Source organism: Hyperolius riggenbachi, chromosome 2 (assembly GCF_040937935.1).
Source record: "Hyperolius riggenbachi isolate aHypRig1 chromosome 2, aHypRig1.pri, whole genome shotgun sequence".
Lineage (NCBI taxonomy): Eukaryota > Metazoa > Chordata > Amphibia > Anura > Hyperoliidae > Hyperolius > Hyperolius riggenbachi.
The window spans coordinates 431,505,978-431,519,638 of NC_090647.1; the positions used below are offsets into that span (position 1 = coordinate 431,505,978).

General features: G+C 41.3%; 1 protein-coding gene across 3 annotated transcripts in view; it reads left to right on the top strand.

Annotated features, from left to right (window-relative positions):
• The window catches only part of ASMTL (acetylserotonin O-methyltransferase like), a 144,726-nt gene that overhangs the window by 14,496 nt on the left and 116,569 nt on the right, over positions 1-13,661 (top strand). For all 3 annotated transcript variants that reach the window (XR_011026401.1, XM_068269947.1, XM_068269948.1), the window contains exons 2-4: positions 179-309; positions 2,532-2,663; positions 10,172-10,219. Coding sequence is in view for 2 of the 3 variants with exons in the window: in XM_068269947.1 (XP_068126048.1) it covers positions 217-309; positions 2,532-2,663; positions 10,172-10,219 (273 nt within the window). In the remaining variant the exon portion in view is untranslated. The remainder of the gene's footprint in view (positions 1-178; positions 310-2,531; positions 2,664-10,171; positions 10,220-13,661) is intronic.

Here is a 13,661-nt window from a genome sequence, read left to right on the forward strand (position 1 = left end):
CTATATCATTGCTGCATGACAGTTGCTATTGTGGCGGGAGGACAATGATAAAGTACGCATACAAGTTCTGCAGCAATTACTATTTTTGCATTTAGTATTGGGATTACATTACATGCACAAAATGTACTTGTTTCCCATCCTTAATCTAACTGAATGTGTTCTCTTTATATGTTTGCAGGTTTCATTTTCTGTAAAAGTTCCTTTTACGCAAAAGAAATGTTGCTGAACCCAGTCATTTCCAAGTTGGCGGGGAAGAGGGTAGTACTGGCCAGTGCGTCTCCACGCAGGCAAGATATACTTTCCAATGTGGTAGGTACCCAACGATTATCATTTCACCATACAGTAAAATACAGAAAAAAGCATAATATACCACAGTAATATTTTTGCTCGTTATCATCACATGGATTATACAGATTGTATCCTAGCATACACCACTTTACTTGACCTTTTATATCTAATATGTTTCTGACATATTAGCGTGTCTTATACTCAGTTGAAATGACTTGGCAGATGGCAATTTTATACTGTTCTTCAAGGTGACTGCCAGCCAATTGATCTGACTTAGGTCTAACGTTCTCAAACATTAGTCAGCATTCTGACTAAAGACGGAGACTCAGCACTGTTAAAGCAAATAAGCAATTGGGAATCGTGTTTAAAAAAAAAAAAAAAAAAGAAAAAACCCAAATGCTTACCTAAGGAGAGGGAAGGCTCTGGGTCCTATAGAGCCTTCCCTCTCCTTTCAAGGGCCCATCGTTGCAGCGGCAGCTCCTTTGTTTGATTCCCCCACCGTGGGAGACTTCGGGAGCAGAGTCCTCCTGAAGACAGGTGGCTTCATACTGCACGTACGCGAGAGAGGGCGCTCGTGTGTGCACAGTATGCAGCGCCCACTCTTTGGGAGCGATGAAAACCTCCCTTCAGCGGTGGAGAGAGAAGTATTTGACCAAATTGGTGGAATACTGCTACCGGGGAGCCAGCACTGGAATGGGGACTGAGAGAGGAGTGGGAAGGCTCTATGGTACCCAGAGCCCTCCTTAGGTAAGCATCTGGTTTATATTTTTTTTTAAACATTGTTCCCAATTGCTTTAACAGTGTTGAGTCGCCGTCTTTAGTCAGAACTCTGACTAATGTCTGAGAACGTCAGACATTACTCGGATCAATTGGCAAGCAGTCACCTTGAAGAACAGTTTATTTTTATTTTTACATCGACTCCCATTCACTTTAAGCTCACATTCCTAAGAACTCCATGAAAAGGCACCGAAGTAGCACTAACCAAACACGATGGAATTTTTATTTATGCTGATTGATAACCCCATAAATAAAAATTCCATTGCGTTTGGTTAGTACTACTTTTTGTAGTGACTCGTATGATTTTTTTTTTTGTTTTGTTTTGTAGATATTAATTTTTTTTTTCTTCCAGATGGTGTTGTCACTAGTGATAGTCATGTCTAGGAGAACTCCTGGAAAAGCATGTGATCAGTTTGGTCAGGTGATAGAAGTGTAAGTCTCTGATTTGCTAGTCTTGCTAGTCATGATCATGGGATGTGATCACAGCAAATCAGAGCTTTACAAATCTATCAGCTGATCAAACAAATAGCATGCTTCTCCATGAGTTCTCCTAGACCTTGCCATCACTAGTTGTCACTCGGTCCCACTACAACTGCTTACAGACATGAAACTGCCATGGTTGGGCAGCACCACGTTTGTGTAATTTGTGTTGTTCTATCTTTTCTAATTTTTCTACAGGTCAAAAGCTTGTGTGTGTGTGTGTGTGTGTGTGCGTGCGTGCGTGCGTTTTGAGTAAGCCGTTTGTGTTTGTGCTGTTGTAGTAGGCTGGGTGACCTTTTCCACTGTGAAAAAAAAAAGAATTGCTATAGCAGCACAAATCTTTATTTTTTTCTGCACAAACCTAACACAACCCAAACATGAAGGCATATTTTTGAAGTCACAAAAAAGTTAGATACCTCAATATAGGGACAGTTCTGTATAGTCCACCATTGTGGTTGTTCTTTCCCCTTAAAGTAAAGAGACCCTCAGAAGGTTGAAATGGATAGAGATGTAATTTTTTTGTTTTTGTTTCTGAACCTGATTTGATTCCTATGGCCTTTATTGCTTTATTGTTGCTGTGTACTGTTATTAATGCTTATTTGTAGTGTGTGTCTAAGCTGCTTCCTGTCTGTTCCTGGCTGACCACTTATTAAGCACAAACGTCAAGAGCTAGAGTGGTCTTTATGCAAGTCTGTGATAGTGTACTCGGTAAGGCTTTTCCCTTTGATGGAGGTTTGAGCCTTTGACGAGGGTTCAAATCCCATCTCGAGCCAGTATGTAAAAGAGTGAGGAGTCTTTGGGCAGGTCTCCCTAATGATTCTGGTCACCTGTGGCGTGTGCTCTAAGTTGCTGCAGCCCTGAAGGGACTTTAGAACGCCAGCATGTTAGAAATGTTCTGTTTCTTGTCCTGTTTGTATTTTGCAGCTGCATGCCGGGTGTCTGTATATAAAAGTGTAAAGGCCTCTGTTTACCTTTTTATTGTGTAGGGTCTTCGCTTTGAAGTGGTTCCATCCTGGTTTAAAGAGACTTTGGATAAATCCCTGTTTTCTGCTCCTCATGAATATGCTGTAGAAACTGCTAAGCAGAAAGCGCTGGAGGTTGCAAAGAGAATGCACATGGTTAGTTTTGTGTTTAATATTGAATTAAATGTATGTATTTTAAGGAAACCTGACATAATGAGACTATGAAAGGGGACACTACCAACTCCCATTTAAAAAGACAGCTTACCTGGATGTCTGGTTATTCCTTTGCCTCCATGCCAGACTCGCGGACTAGTACAGCTTGTCATGATAGGCAGCCCTGTTTCCAGTGGTGGGCCAGGCAAGCGACTGCCCTGAGCGTTGTAGGACGGAGCCCATTGATGGAGGGGGAGCCACGTGGGACTCAGCCACGTGGAGGGGAGCCCGAATTCTACTTCTCCCCGGGGCTCGTTTCCCGTCTCCTCCCTTTTTGCAGAGTAAACAAAGCGCCAAGCCTCATATTAGCAATTCACCTCCCTTCCCGCTCCAGTTGCTGCTCACTTACAGCTGATCTCCTCCGTCTATATAGTTGCTTATACATGCTCTACTTCCTGTTAATCAGGAAGTAGAGCGTGTATAAGCATCTATGCAGAAGGAGATCAGTGGCAAGTGAGCGGTGATTGGAGCGGAAGGGATGCGAGTTGCTAATATGAGGCTTCCTGCTGCGCTTGCTGTGCAAAGAAAGGGGAGCGCGAAGGGGAGCCCGGGGAGAGGGAGGGAGAACTCGGGCTCCTCTCCACGCTGCTGAGTCTCAGTATAGCCGCAGCTCCCCCCTTCATCACCTATGTGGGGGGCTAGAAACATCTGATACCGGGGGCGTGGCTTCCGCGTTGGAGGAGACGGACGCAGCCTAAGAGAGCTCCGGGGAAAGTACGGGCAAAGCGGCTCAAAGCGGTGGACACAAACACCTGAAAAGATGCAGCAGGCAGAAGAGATGGTCCTAGAGACAGAGAACCTAAAAAAAAGGAAGCAGGGAGCGGCGGCTCCGCGCAAAGTCACTGACTTTTTTCACCCGAGGCAGACAGAGCAGGCTCAAGATGGCGCCGGGCCGGAGGGAGAACCACAAGCTGCGCAGGCACCTTCTCAACGCAGCAGCGTTAATCCCTCACACACCGCTAAAATCACCCAGGAGGAGCAGCAAGAAGCAGGATCCTCTCCGTCGGGCAGCCCAGCAAAATCGAGGCCCAGATGTGACTCGGGGAGTTCGGTAAGTGCAGCAGCACAATATCACACGCAGGCAGACGACGCAGCGCTGCAGATAGATGCATTCCCCACCACTGATATTACAGCCACGCAATCATTTATTAAGGACATTCTGATATCATTTAGAACATCGCTTATGGCGGACATCTCATCACTAAATGCAGGATTACATAATGAAGTGGCAGCTGTGGGAAACAGAATCGCAATGGTGGAAGACAAAATGAGTGAGCTTATAACAGAGCATAATGCGATGGTGGACACCTCTGCTTTACAAACTACAGACATCCAATGGCTTAAAGCTAAGGCAGCAGATCAAGAGGACAGAAGCCGCCGCAACAATTTAAAATTTAGAGGTATCCCAGAACAAGTACAGATATCTGAGCTCAAGCACTATCTGCAAAACCTTGCCAAAGCGGTCATGCCTGACACATCAGAAATAGAACTTACCATCGATCGTGCACACCGACTCCCCAAACCGGCACATTTAGCAGACTCCATACCCAGAGACGTAATAGCTCGATTTCTATTCTACAATGTTAAAGAGGGCCTAGCCAACGCCACTCGGAAAGCGGGCTCATTACCGGAACCGTACAAAAACATACAGATATATGCAGACCTATCTGTGGCTACGCTCAACCTCAGGAGAGATCTACAGCCTTTCACCAAAGCTTTGCGACAATTACAAATACAATATAAATGGGGATTTCCCACGAAACTGCTCTTCTCGTACCAAAATAAACACTACACAATCCTCTCATCCGAAAATGGATTTAAACTGTTCAAACAACTGCAGATCCCTGTGCAACAATCTTCCACTTCTCCTGCTGCTGCAGCTAAAACATCAAGAATAACTCAAACCTGGCAGCAACAAGCTAAACGCTGACATTCTTATAGATCCACCAAAATTAAAACCCCCTCTAAGGCCCAATACTTTCTCCCCATAATGCCATTGGACTTAGTGCCCCACTAACAAGTGTAGGACTGGAACTTTGTCCCACACAAATACCCAAATAAGATGTTATATCCTTTAAATCTATGCTTTTTCTCTGTTTATCTCATATGTTTCATTGATATGTTTTCTCGATATATGTTGTTTAAGTTAGTAATTGAAGGAATGTTTGACCTTATATTGATCTGGTGGACCTCAGACCCTCTATGTTGCAAAAAGACCAATGCAGAGTATACACATTACCTACAGCGTTTTACTGCTAAAACCAAATACAAATGCCTTTAAAAATTACTACTCTTAATGTTCGGGGACTGAACTCTCCATATAAGAGGCATCTTCTGTGAAATGAAATCAAGGCGCAAAAATCACAAATTATTTTCTTACAGGAGACCCACCTTTTACAAAAAGACACCCACCTGTGCTCTAATGTACTATTCCCGACTATATATCATAGCACCTTTAAGAAAAAAAAAAGAGGCGTCATGATGGCATTCCACAGGGATCTCAAGATTGACCCCATATTCACTCTCTCAGACCCAAATGGGAGATTCATAATTTTTGTTGGCAAGATCAACGAGGAGCTCATCACCCTAGTAGCACTATACGGTCCCAATTCAGGCCAAAAAGCCTTCTTACAGAAATTATGCACCAAAACAAAATCGGTCCAACAAGGCCGCTTAATAATGGGAGGGGACTTCAATGCTTGCCCAACTAAAATGGATGCATCATCCAATTCCCCCCATCAAATTATTGACAAGCAAATGCACTACAATGATCTATATGATCCTTGGCGCATATTTCACTCCTCGGAACGGGACTATACGTTTTTTTCAAACGTGCATAAAACACACTCGAGGATAGACCTATTCCTTACTGATAAATTAATGCTACAGGGGGTGATGGACTCCTCCATTGGTACCAAAACGTGGTCAGACCACGCCCCAGTTCACCTACTAATTAAGGACAACCTATTGGTGGAAAAACCTTTTCTGTGGAGACTAAATTCATCTCTAATTTTGAATAGTGAATTTGCTAATAAGCTAGAGAAGGATATCCAAGAGTTTCTTGAAAGAAACTGCACCCCAGGTATGAGCAACGCCAACATATGGTCAGCACTAAAGGCATTTTCCAGGGGAATCTTAATTAGACAGGGAACCTTTACTAAAAAAGAAAGGACTAAAAAATATGAATACTTACTAAAGCAAATTCAGAGTCGAGAAGAGCTTCATAAGCAAAACCCCTCTCACCAACTAGAAAAAGAACTCTTCCACTTAAGACAGGAATTGTCAACCATATTACAATCTAGATATGATTTTATGCTACAAAAAGCCAAACTAAATTTCTACTCCCAGAACAACAAAGCAGGATCCTACCTAGCGAAGTTAATAAAACAGAAACAAATCAAAGCTAAAATACACTCACTAACTCACCCTATCACAAAGCAAATAATATCTAACCCTAAACAAATTGCCGATATGTTCTGCGACTACTACGCTAAACTATATAATTTAAGAAATGATACCCAAACAGTCCAACCTACGGATACACTAATATCAAACTTCCTAGACTCCATAAGTCTCCCCAAATTAAACAGCTCCCAATTAGATCAACTAAACACGCCTTTTAGCAGCAAAGAAGTAAACAACGCTATAAAATCCCTAAAACGCAACAAGGCCCCAGGTCCAGATGGTTTCTGCAATGAGTTCTTCCTGACCTTTGCTCCAACCCTATCCCCCTTTCTCAACAAACTTTTCAATGAGTTCGCCACAAATGGTACCATCCCAACAGAATATCTAGAGGCAATAATTACTGTACTACCTAAACCAGGGAAAGACCCTTGCCTCACGTCTAATTATAGGCCAATTTCGCTTCTAAATACCGACACAAAATTATACGCTAAGCTACTGGCCACAAGATTAATGCAATTCACCCCAACACTACTCGAGCAGGACCAGGTCGGTTTCACAAAAGGTCGACAGGCTTCGGATGCAACTAGACGTATGGCAACAGTTTTAAGATACATTGAGCTCTGTCGGACGCCTTCACTGCTGTTAACTTTAGACGCGGAGAAGGCGTTCGACAGAGTTCACTGGAAATTTCTCCGAGCTACATTGGAAAAATTTGGCTTTTCAGGCATAATTCTTTCATCCATTATGGCACTGTATGCTGCCCCATCTGCCCGGGTGAACGCGGCAGGGTTTATCTCCAAACCTTTCCATATAACAAACGGGACCCGTCAGGGGTGTCCTCTTTCCCCAATCATATTCGTACTCTTAATGGAAACAATTGCCCAAAAAATACGAACTAATCCGGGGATCTCAGGAATAAACATAAATGGCCATGAACATCTTATCAGTATGTTTGCGGATGATGTGGCACTTTTAATAACAAACCCGGATTCTTCCTTACCGCACTTACTAGAAGATTTACACAGCTTCTCCGAAGCCTCTCTTTACAAACTCAACCAAAATAAATCATTTATTATGGGTCTCAATATCTCCCCAACTACTGAACTCCACATAAAAACAAAGTACAAGTTTTCCTGGGCGGAGGGGGCAGTATCCTACCTCGGCATACAATTAACAAAAGCAATGTCTGACCTATTCAAATACAACTATGTTCCCCTACTAGCATATATACGAAAAGACTGCTCAAATATGCAGAAATTCTGGCTATCCTGGTCAGGAAGAGTTGCGGCCTTTAAATTATTCCTCCTGCCTAAGATACTCTATATTCTGCGTACGCTCCACATAATAGTACCAAAGTCTTGGTTTCAGGATATTAAACACTGTATAAACAACTACATCTGGAATGGGAAGAGAGTCAGGACCCCATATCAAATTATGGTTCTTAATAAAGTAGACGGAGGTATGGGCCTACCCAACATTGAACAATATTATTACGCATCTAATTTAGACATGGTTAGATATTGGTGGAATCAAGCCATAGATAAACCTTGGGTAAAACTAGAATCTCAACTAATTGGGACCAATCTCAGAGATCTTCTATTAAGCATAGCGATGGGAGCGAAACCTCCCACAACTCATTTTTCATCCATCCAAACGCTTTTAAAATCATGGGAATACTTCATTAAACACCCTCCTCCCCCCTCCAAGAACATTAACGTAAAAGCACCAATTTCAGTCCTAGAACATTTTACACCTAATCTTAACCTGGGGAAGTGGAAAACACTAGGGATCACAGACTTATCTGACCTACTAGCAGGTGACCATATCAAATCATTCGCAGAACTATCCCACCAATATGGACTTCCGCAGTCCCAACTATATACATACCACAGAATTTTTCATATATTCAAATCCACCCAAATACCTACCTTAACTCTCAACCATAACATTGTCACCATGTTGAATTTTAAAGGATACTTTAAAGGGGGAATATCGGTATGGTACATCACCCTTAGTAAATATAGACAATCACCAATAAACAGATACTCACTAGTATGGTCGGCAGATCTGGGCAGCAAGGTCACAGTGGAACAACTAGTCACTGCTGGTAATGTGATCTCCAAAATCTCTAAATGTAACTCCCATTGGGAAATGTCGAAAAAAATACTATATAGGTGGTATGTAACACCAAGACAAAAAGCTTCCTATGCGCCAAGTTCATCTCCACTTTGTTGGAAGTGTAATAAAGAGGTAGGAACGTATATGCATATGTTCTGGGAATGTCCCCTAGTTGCGCAAATTTGGGCCAAGGTAGAATCGCATATAAAATCACATTTCATACCAACTTTTAAGTTACATGCCAAGCTAGCACTACTCCTAGTAGAAGCGGCGGAAATACCAAACAAAGTACGTCCCACCATATGCCATATAATAGTGAGTACCCTACATACGATCACAACAAACTGGAAATCCACTGAGGAATTCTCCCTCTCTCAAATCCTGGCCATCACTAAACTCAATATTCTTATGGAGAGTAAATTACGAGCGAGACTAGGGCTCAACAATAATAACTTCCCTATCCCTAACGATTGGTAAACCGCCACGTACCATCAATTTAGTTCCACCTCCCCGGGTTGAGGTTGAAGCAATAACCACAGTCAAATGCATAGGCCTCCCCTTTATACCCGAAAGTCCACCTACCATTTATTTAATTAATGTGTGAATCACAATACGTATAACCCAATATGAGGTATAAACATTACTGCATTTTTCTTTTTAGATTAGATTAGTTAAGTTCTATATAAAGCTCTCCAGCTATAAGACACATTGGTATTTTTGAACAGGATATATTCTCCCATAAGTCATCAATACAATACCACAAACAAAATTTGGAGACAAGACTCCAAGTTCAGCGGGTGATTTATCAGGGAAGCAAATATGGTTCTCTAGAGACTCAATAGAAGCTACAAGAGACTCTAGCGGAGGGTACTTATAGACCCACTGGTCCCGCTAGGTAAAGACTCATAGGAAAGTTACCCCACTGGTTGCCTATAAGGTTCTGTAAATACCAGTTGGAAAACTTAAGACAGCCTAGCAATATTTTTTGGTCTCATGTTAGATTGAAACTGTGCTGAATCAGATAAGATGTGAATATACCAAATTTGTGACATATCTTGACAATGCGTTTATTACAGCTGTAATTGTTATGTATGCTTAAAATTTCAATAAAATACTTTATGACGGAAAAAGAAACATCTGATACCAAAAGGGACCACAAGCCTATGCACACTTAATGCAGTCCGTTGCGGTGCACCAGATGTATTCGATCCAGCACAAGGGATGCACGCTTAATGCACGGGGTCTGCTGTAATGGAAGTTTATGGGTGACGCAGGTAGTGTAAACGACTGAGCGCAGTGCGTCTAGGCATGCATGTGTGGACCGGCGGTAATCCCAGTTATGCACAGAGTACGTCGCTGAATGTGGGGAGGAGGCGCTATGCACTCTATCGCAGGGTCATGTGATTGACCTTTTTTTGGCCTTGCGATGCGGCAGGAGCATCGCTCTGCATCACAATGCACGAAATAAGTGTGGCCTAAAGGACATCGTTTAGATACAAACTCCAAAACTTCAGAAGTCTAAATTGTGAAAGAAAAAAGCAGCCATAACCTTGTTTGTATTTTTGCTGGTGTTTTTTTGTCTTCTGATGAGTATTTCTTCAATTCCTTTAATTTACAATAAGGGAATAAATCTCTACAGCTGGAAAGTAAACAGAAAGGACTTTCCTGTGTAAAGTGTAGAGTTAGAACCTGACCTTTTTTCCTGTTCCGTAGACCATAAGGATTTATATTAATGCGTTGAAGGTCGTGCAAACCAGAATTAGGGGAGTCACAAACATTACTGAAAATCAATACTTTTAACCCCTTTCACCATTCTATATAAGTAAAATATGAATGTGTTTTTTTTTTTTTTTTTTTGGTCCCTTTTGCTATTATTATTACTACATTTTTATTATAACTACTATTGATATTATTATTACTGTTTTTAGAAGCATCTTAAAACCCCAGATATTGTGATCGGAGCAGATACTATTGTGGTAAGTAAGTTATCAATTTGTTAAATTTATATTGAGCTTCAGTATAAATGTACCTGGTGAGCGGATCACCAGGATATCTTGTGTTTAGATTTTATTTTGCTATTTATACTTTATAATCTCTTTTTTCCTTCCCTTCAGAAATAATAGTTTTTTTTATTTTTTTTAGTTTGTATTTGTTTATATACAGATTTGTAGGATCATCAAATAATCTATTGAATACTGGATTTAACAAATCCATTCATTACTGTGGGATATCAACCTGAAAAGTAGTTAAACTCTCTGTCTCACCTATTAACTTGGTACTGATTCAGCAATCATAAATATAGGGAGCTGAGATATAACAATTATCATATTTATTAATCAATTAGCACATATCAAAAGCATGCCGTCCAGCCGCAAGGAGAACGCTGACACACTTGAAACTAGTGCTGCAACAATGGCCAAGTCCCTGCTAACGTGACAGGGCACGTGAGTACCAGGCTTGTCTGGCCGACCCGACCTAATGCAAGGTGGCTTTGAAAAACCAGCTAATGCAACCCTATGCTGTTGTCAGTAAACATTCCTGCGAAATGTCATTTTTATGATTCGCTGCTCTGGTTGTAGTCTAAGGCGAGCAAGGTTTTGTAGCAGCTTGCTACATGTAATGGGGGTGTATCTCATTTGATGGATAAGAGGCTTGTTCAAAAATTAATATACAGGGTGGATTGAAGATACTGCTCTTCCTAATGGATGACGTTCTATAGTCTAACCGAACAGGATTTAAAGGGGCCTGAAGAGATATATATGCATATACCGGTATAAATAGGTGCACCTGAATCTACATTACCCTTAATTAATTATCCTGCGTAGGTTAGTTCTATAGGTTATGAGTTTTAATTGGTTTTAATCATGTGGATATGAATTATGTGCTTTTGATATGTGCTAATTGATTAATAAATATGATAATTGTTATATCTCAGCTCCCTATATTTATGATTGCTGAATACTGGATTTGTTCAGTATTTATTCTTGATTCATTTTACATTCAATGGCAATGCAACTACCGTACTTCTCACTATTTATAAAATAATTTTATATTCGTTTCAAAGAAGTGCAAGACACCTCTTACATACAACTTGCAGAAAGGCAGGATCACTGAGAAACATGTAACATTACGTTTCTAGGTGGTGCAACAAGCTTCTTGTTATTCACAACCTTAGCGGATAAACATCAGGTATGTACAGTAGTAACATTTGAATACTATATGAGTAGAATGCATTTCTCTTTTGTAGTTTTTACTGTCAGTGCTTCAAGGACAACATATAACCGATGCTTTCCTAATGCAAAGATGTTCATGCCATTCTGGATTAGCATAAACTCTCTGTAGTCCTGCCTTGAACCAGACATATAGAACACACAAAGGGACATGTTCAAGAAAAAGAAAGGAAATGAGAAGTCTGTAAGAATATGCCATATGTAAAATTCAGATGAGTATAACAACTCTATAGCTCACAACTCACATGGTCCATGAGCTGATTGATACTTAACCCTTTCCCTGTCGCATTACAGTTCTGTTCACGCTGCGGCGCTGCATTTTTTTCTCCATGTGTGTCCCCCAGCCTGGCAGCCTAATGCAGAGCGGGCACTGGGCCCATGTTCATATTTAACTCTTTTGGAAGCTGGATCGGCTCTCCTCTCCCTCCACTGAGTGGCCGCTGTAATGCCGACATTGTCTTCTGGATTCTGATCACATGATATGATGGGATCGGGAACCAGAGGATGATGTCAGTGTTGCAGCGCTGCTCGGTGGTAAAAAAAAGACTGTTCCACTGTCCCTCTTCAACCATCGAGCAGTGCTGGAATGCTGACATCGGCCTCTGGGTCTTGATCACTTGTCATATCATGTGATCAGAACCCAGCATGGTGGCATAAAGGCTAGCCCTCTCGCCTTGCAGTGCTGGGTCCCTGGGTCACATCTCAGCCAGGGCACTATCTGCAAGGAATTTGGATGTTCTCACCTTGTCTGCATGGGTTTCCTCCAGGCACTTCAGTTTCCTCCCATATCCCAAAAACATACAGATAATTCCCCCTACATTGGCCCTAGACTGCAATAGACTATGTTAGGGATTAGATTGTGAGCACCTTTGGTGTATAGTTATTGACAAGACTATATATACTCTGATGCACTGTGGAAGATGTCAGCGCTGTATAAATACAAAATATGTGATTGGGACCCAGGAGGAGATGTTAGGATTGCAGCGCCACGGGTGGAGGAAGAGGAGAGCCAATCCAGTGTCCGGAACAGGTAAATATGAAAAAAAGGCTACCTGCGCGCTGTGCATGTACTGTGTGGGAGGCTGGCCGAGAATAGACGGCTGAGACAATATTGCCCTGAGTTATTTTAATAGATAACTTGGGCAAAACAAGGACAAGATTCAATATCTTTTATAGCAAAGTTCCTTCCTGTTATTTAGACCTCAGGTACCTTTCCTATTTTTTTTTTTTTTTTTTTTTTTTTTTTTTTTTAGGAGAAACCTCTGGTAGAACTACAATATTGCATGCTTAGTCAGTTGGCATATTTAGTCAAGCTTCTTTAAATAAATAGCAATTTTTGAGTTGCACTTCAACACAGCTCATCTGACAAATTTTCTACAGAATGGATTACTAGTGTGGATACAAATTTGACATGTATCTTTTTTTTTTTTCTTTAGAAAGCTAGTGCCCTGTACTGACCCCTGCTGAAAAGCAAAATTAAACTTTGTTTCATTTCGTAACAGTAACTTGGCCGCGTTGCTTTTCCTGATATTGTTCAGTGAATATTTACATAGTTGGTAGAAAAAAGACATCTGCCCACCAAGTTAACCCCCCCCCCCCCTCCCAAAAAAAAATCCTTACAAAGCTTTAGCCTTAAAGTGGATCCAAGATAAACGTTTACTCATTGCATAATTGTGTTCCTTACATATAGTTTATAGGGCATTCCTCAAGCCAAATACTAATTTTTTTTTTTTTTTTGCTGTTTTAATACATTAATTCCCTATAAACTGAACAAGCCTCGCCCACTGCTCAAAGTGCCTTGGCACTCCATGTAGCAAGGGCTCATGGGAGCTTAGTCTGGGCAGGAGGAGGAGGTTACTAGCCAGAGATTTCAGAGGCAGAGGGGAGGAGGGAGCAGGAGAGGGGAGTGAGCTGAGGGCTGAAGATGCAGTTGCATCTTTCCTGTGTGTAATGTGACAAACATGGCCGCTGTCATTGTATCACAGGAATAAATAAACATGAAACTGTTGAAGCTGTTTGCAGCTAGATTTGCTGTGTAAACTATCTAAACTTTAGATAAGCTATATAGACAAGTTACTTAGTTAGTTAGTTTTTCATCTCGGATCCACTTTAAAAGAAAAAAAAAAAAACAGTCCATACTCCAGATGGCGATTATGCTGTATAAAAGCCACTGGGAATTACCTAGTAA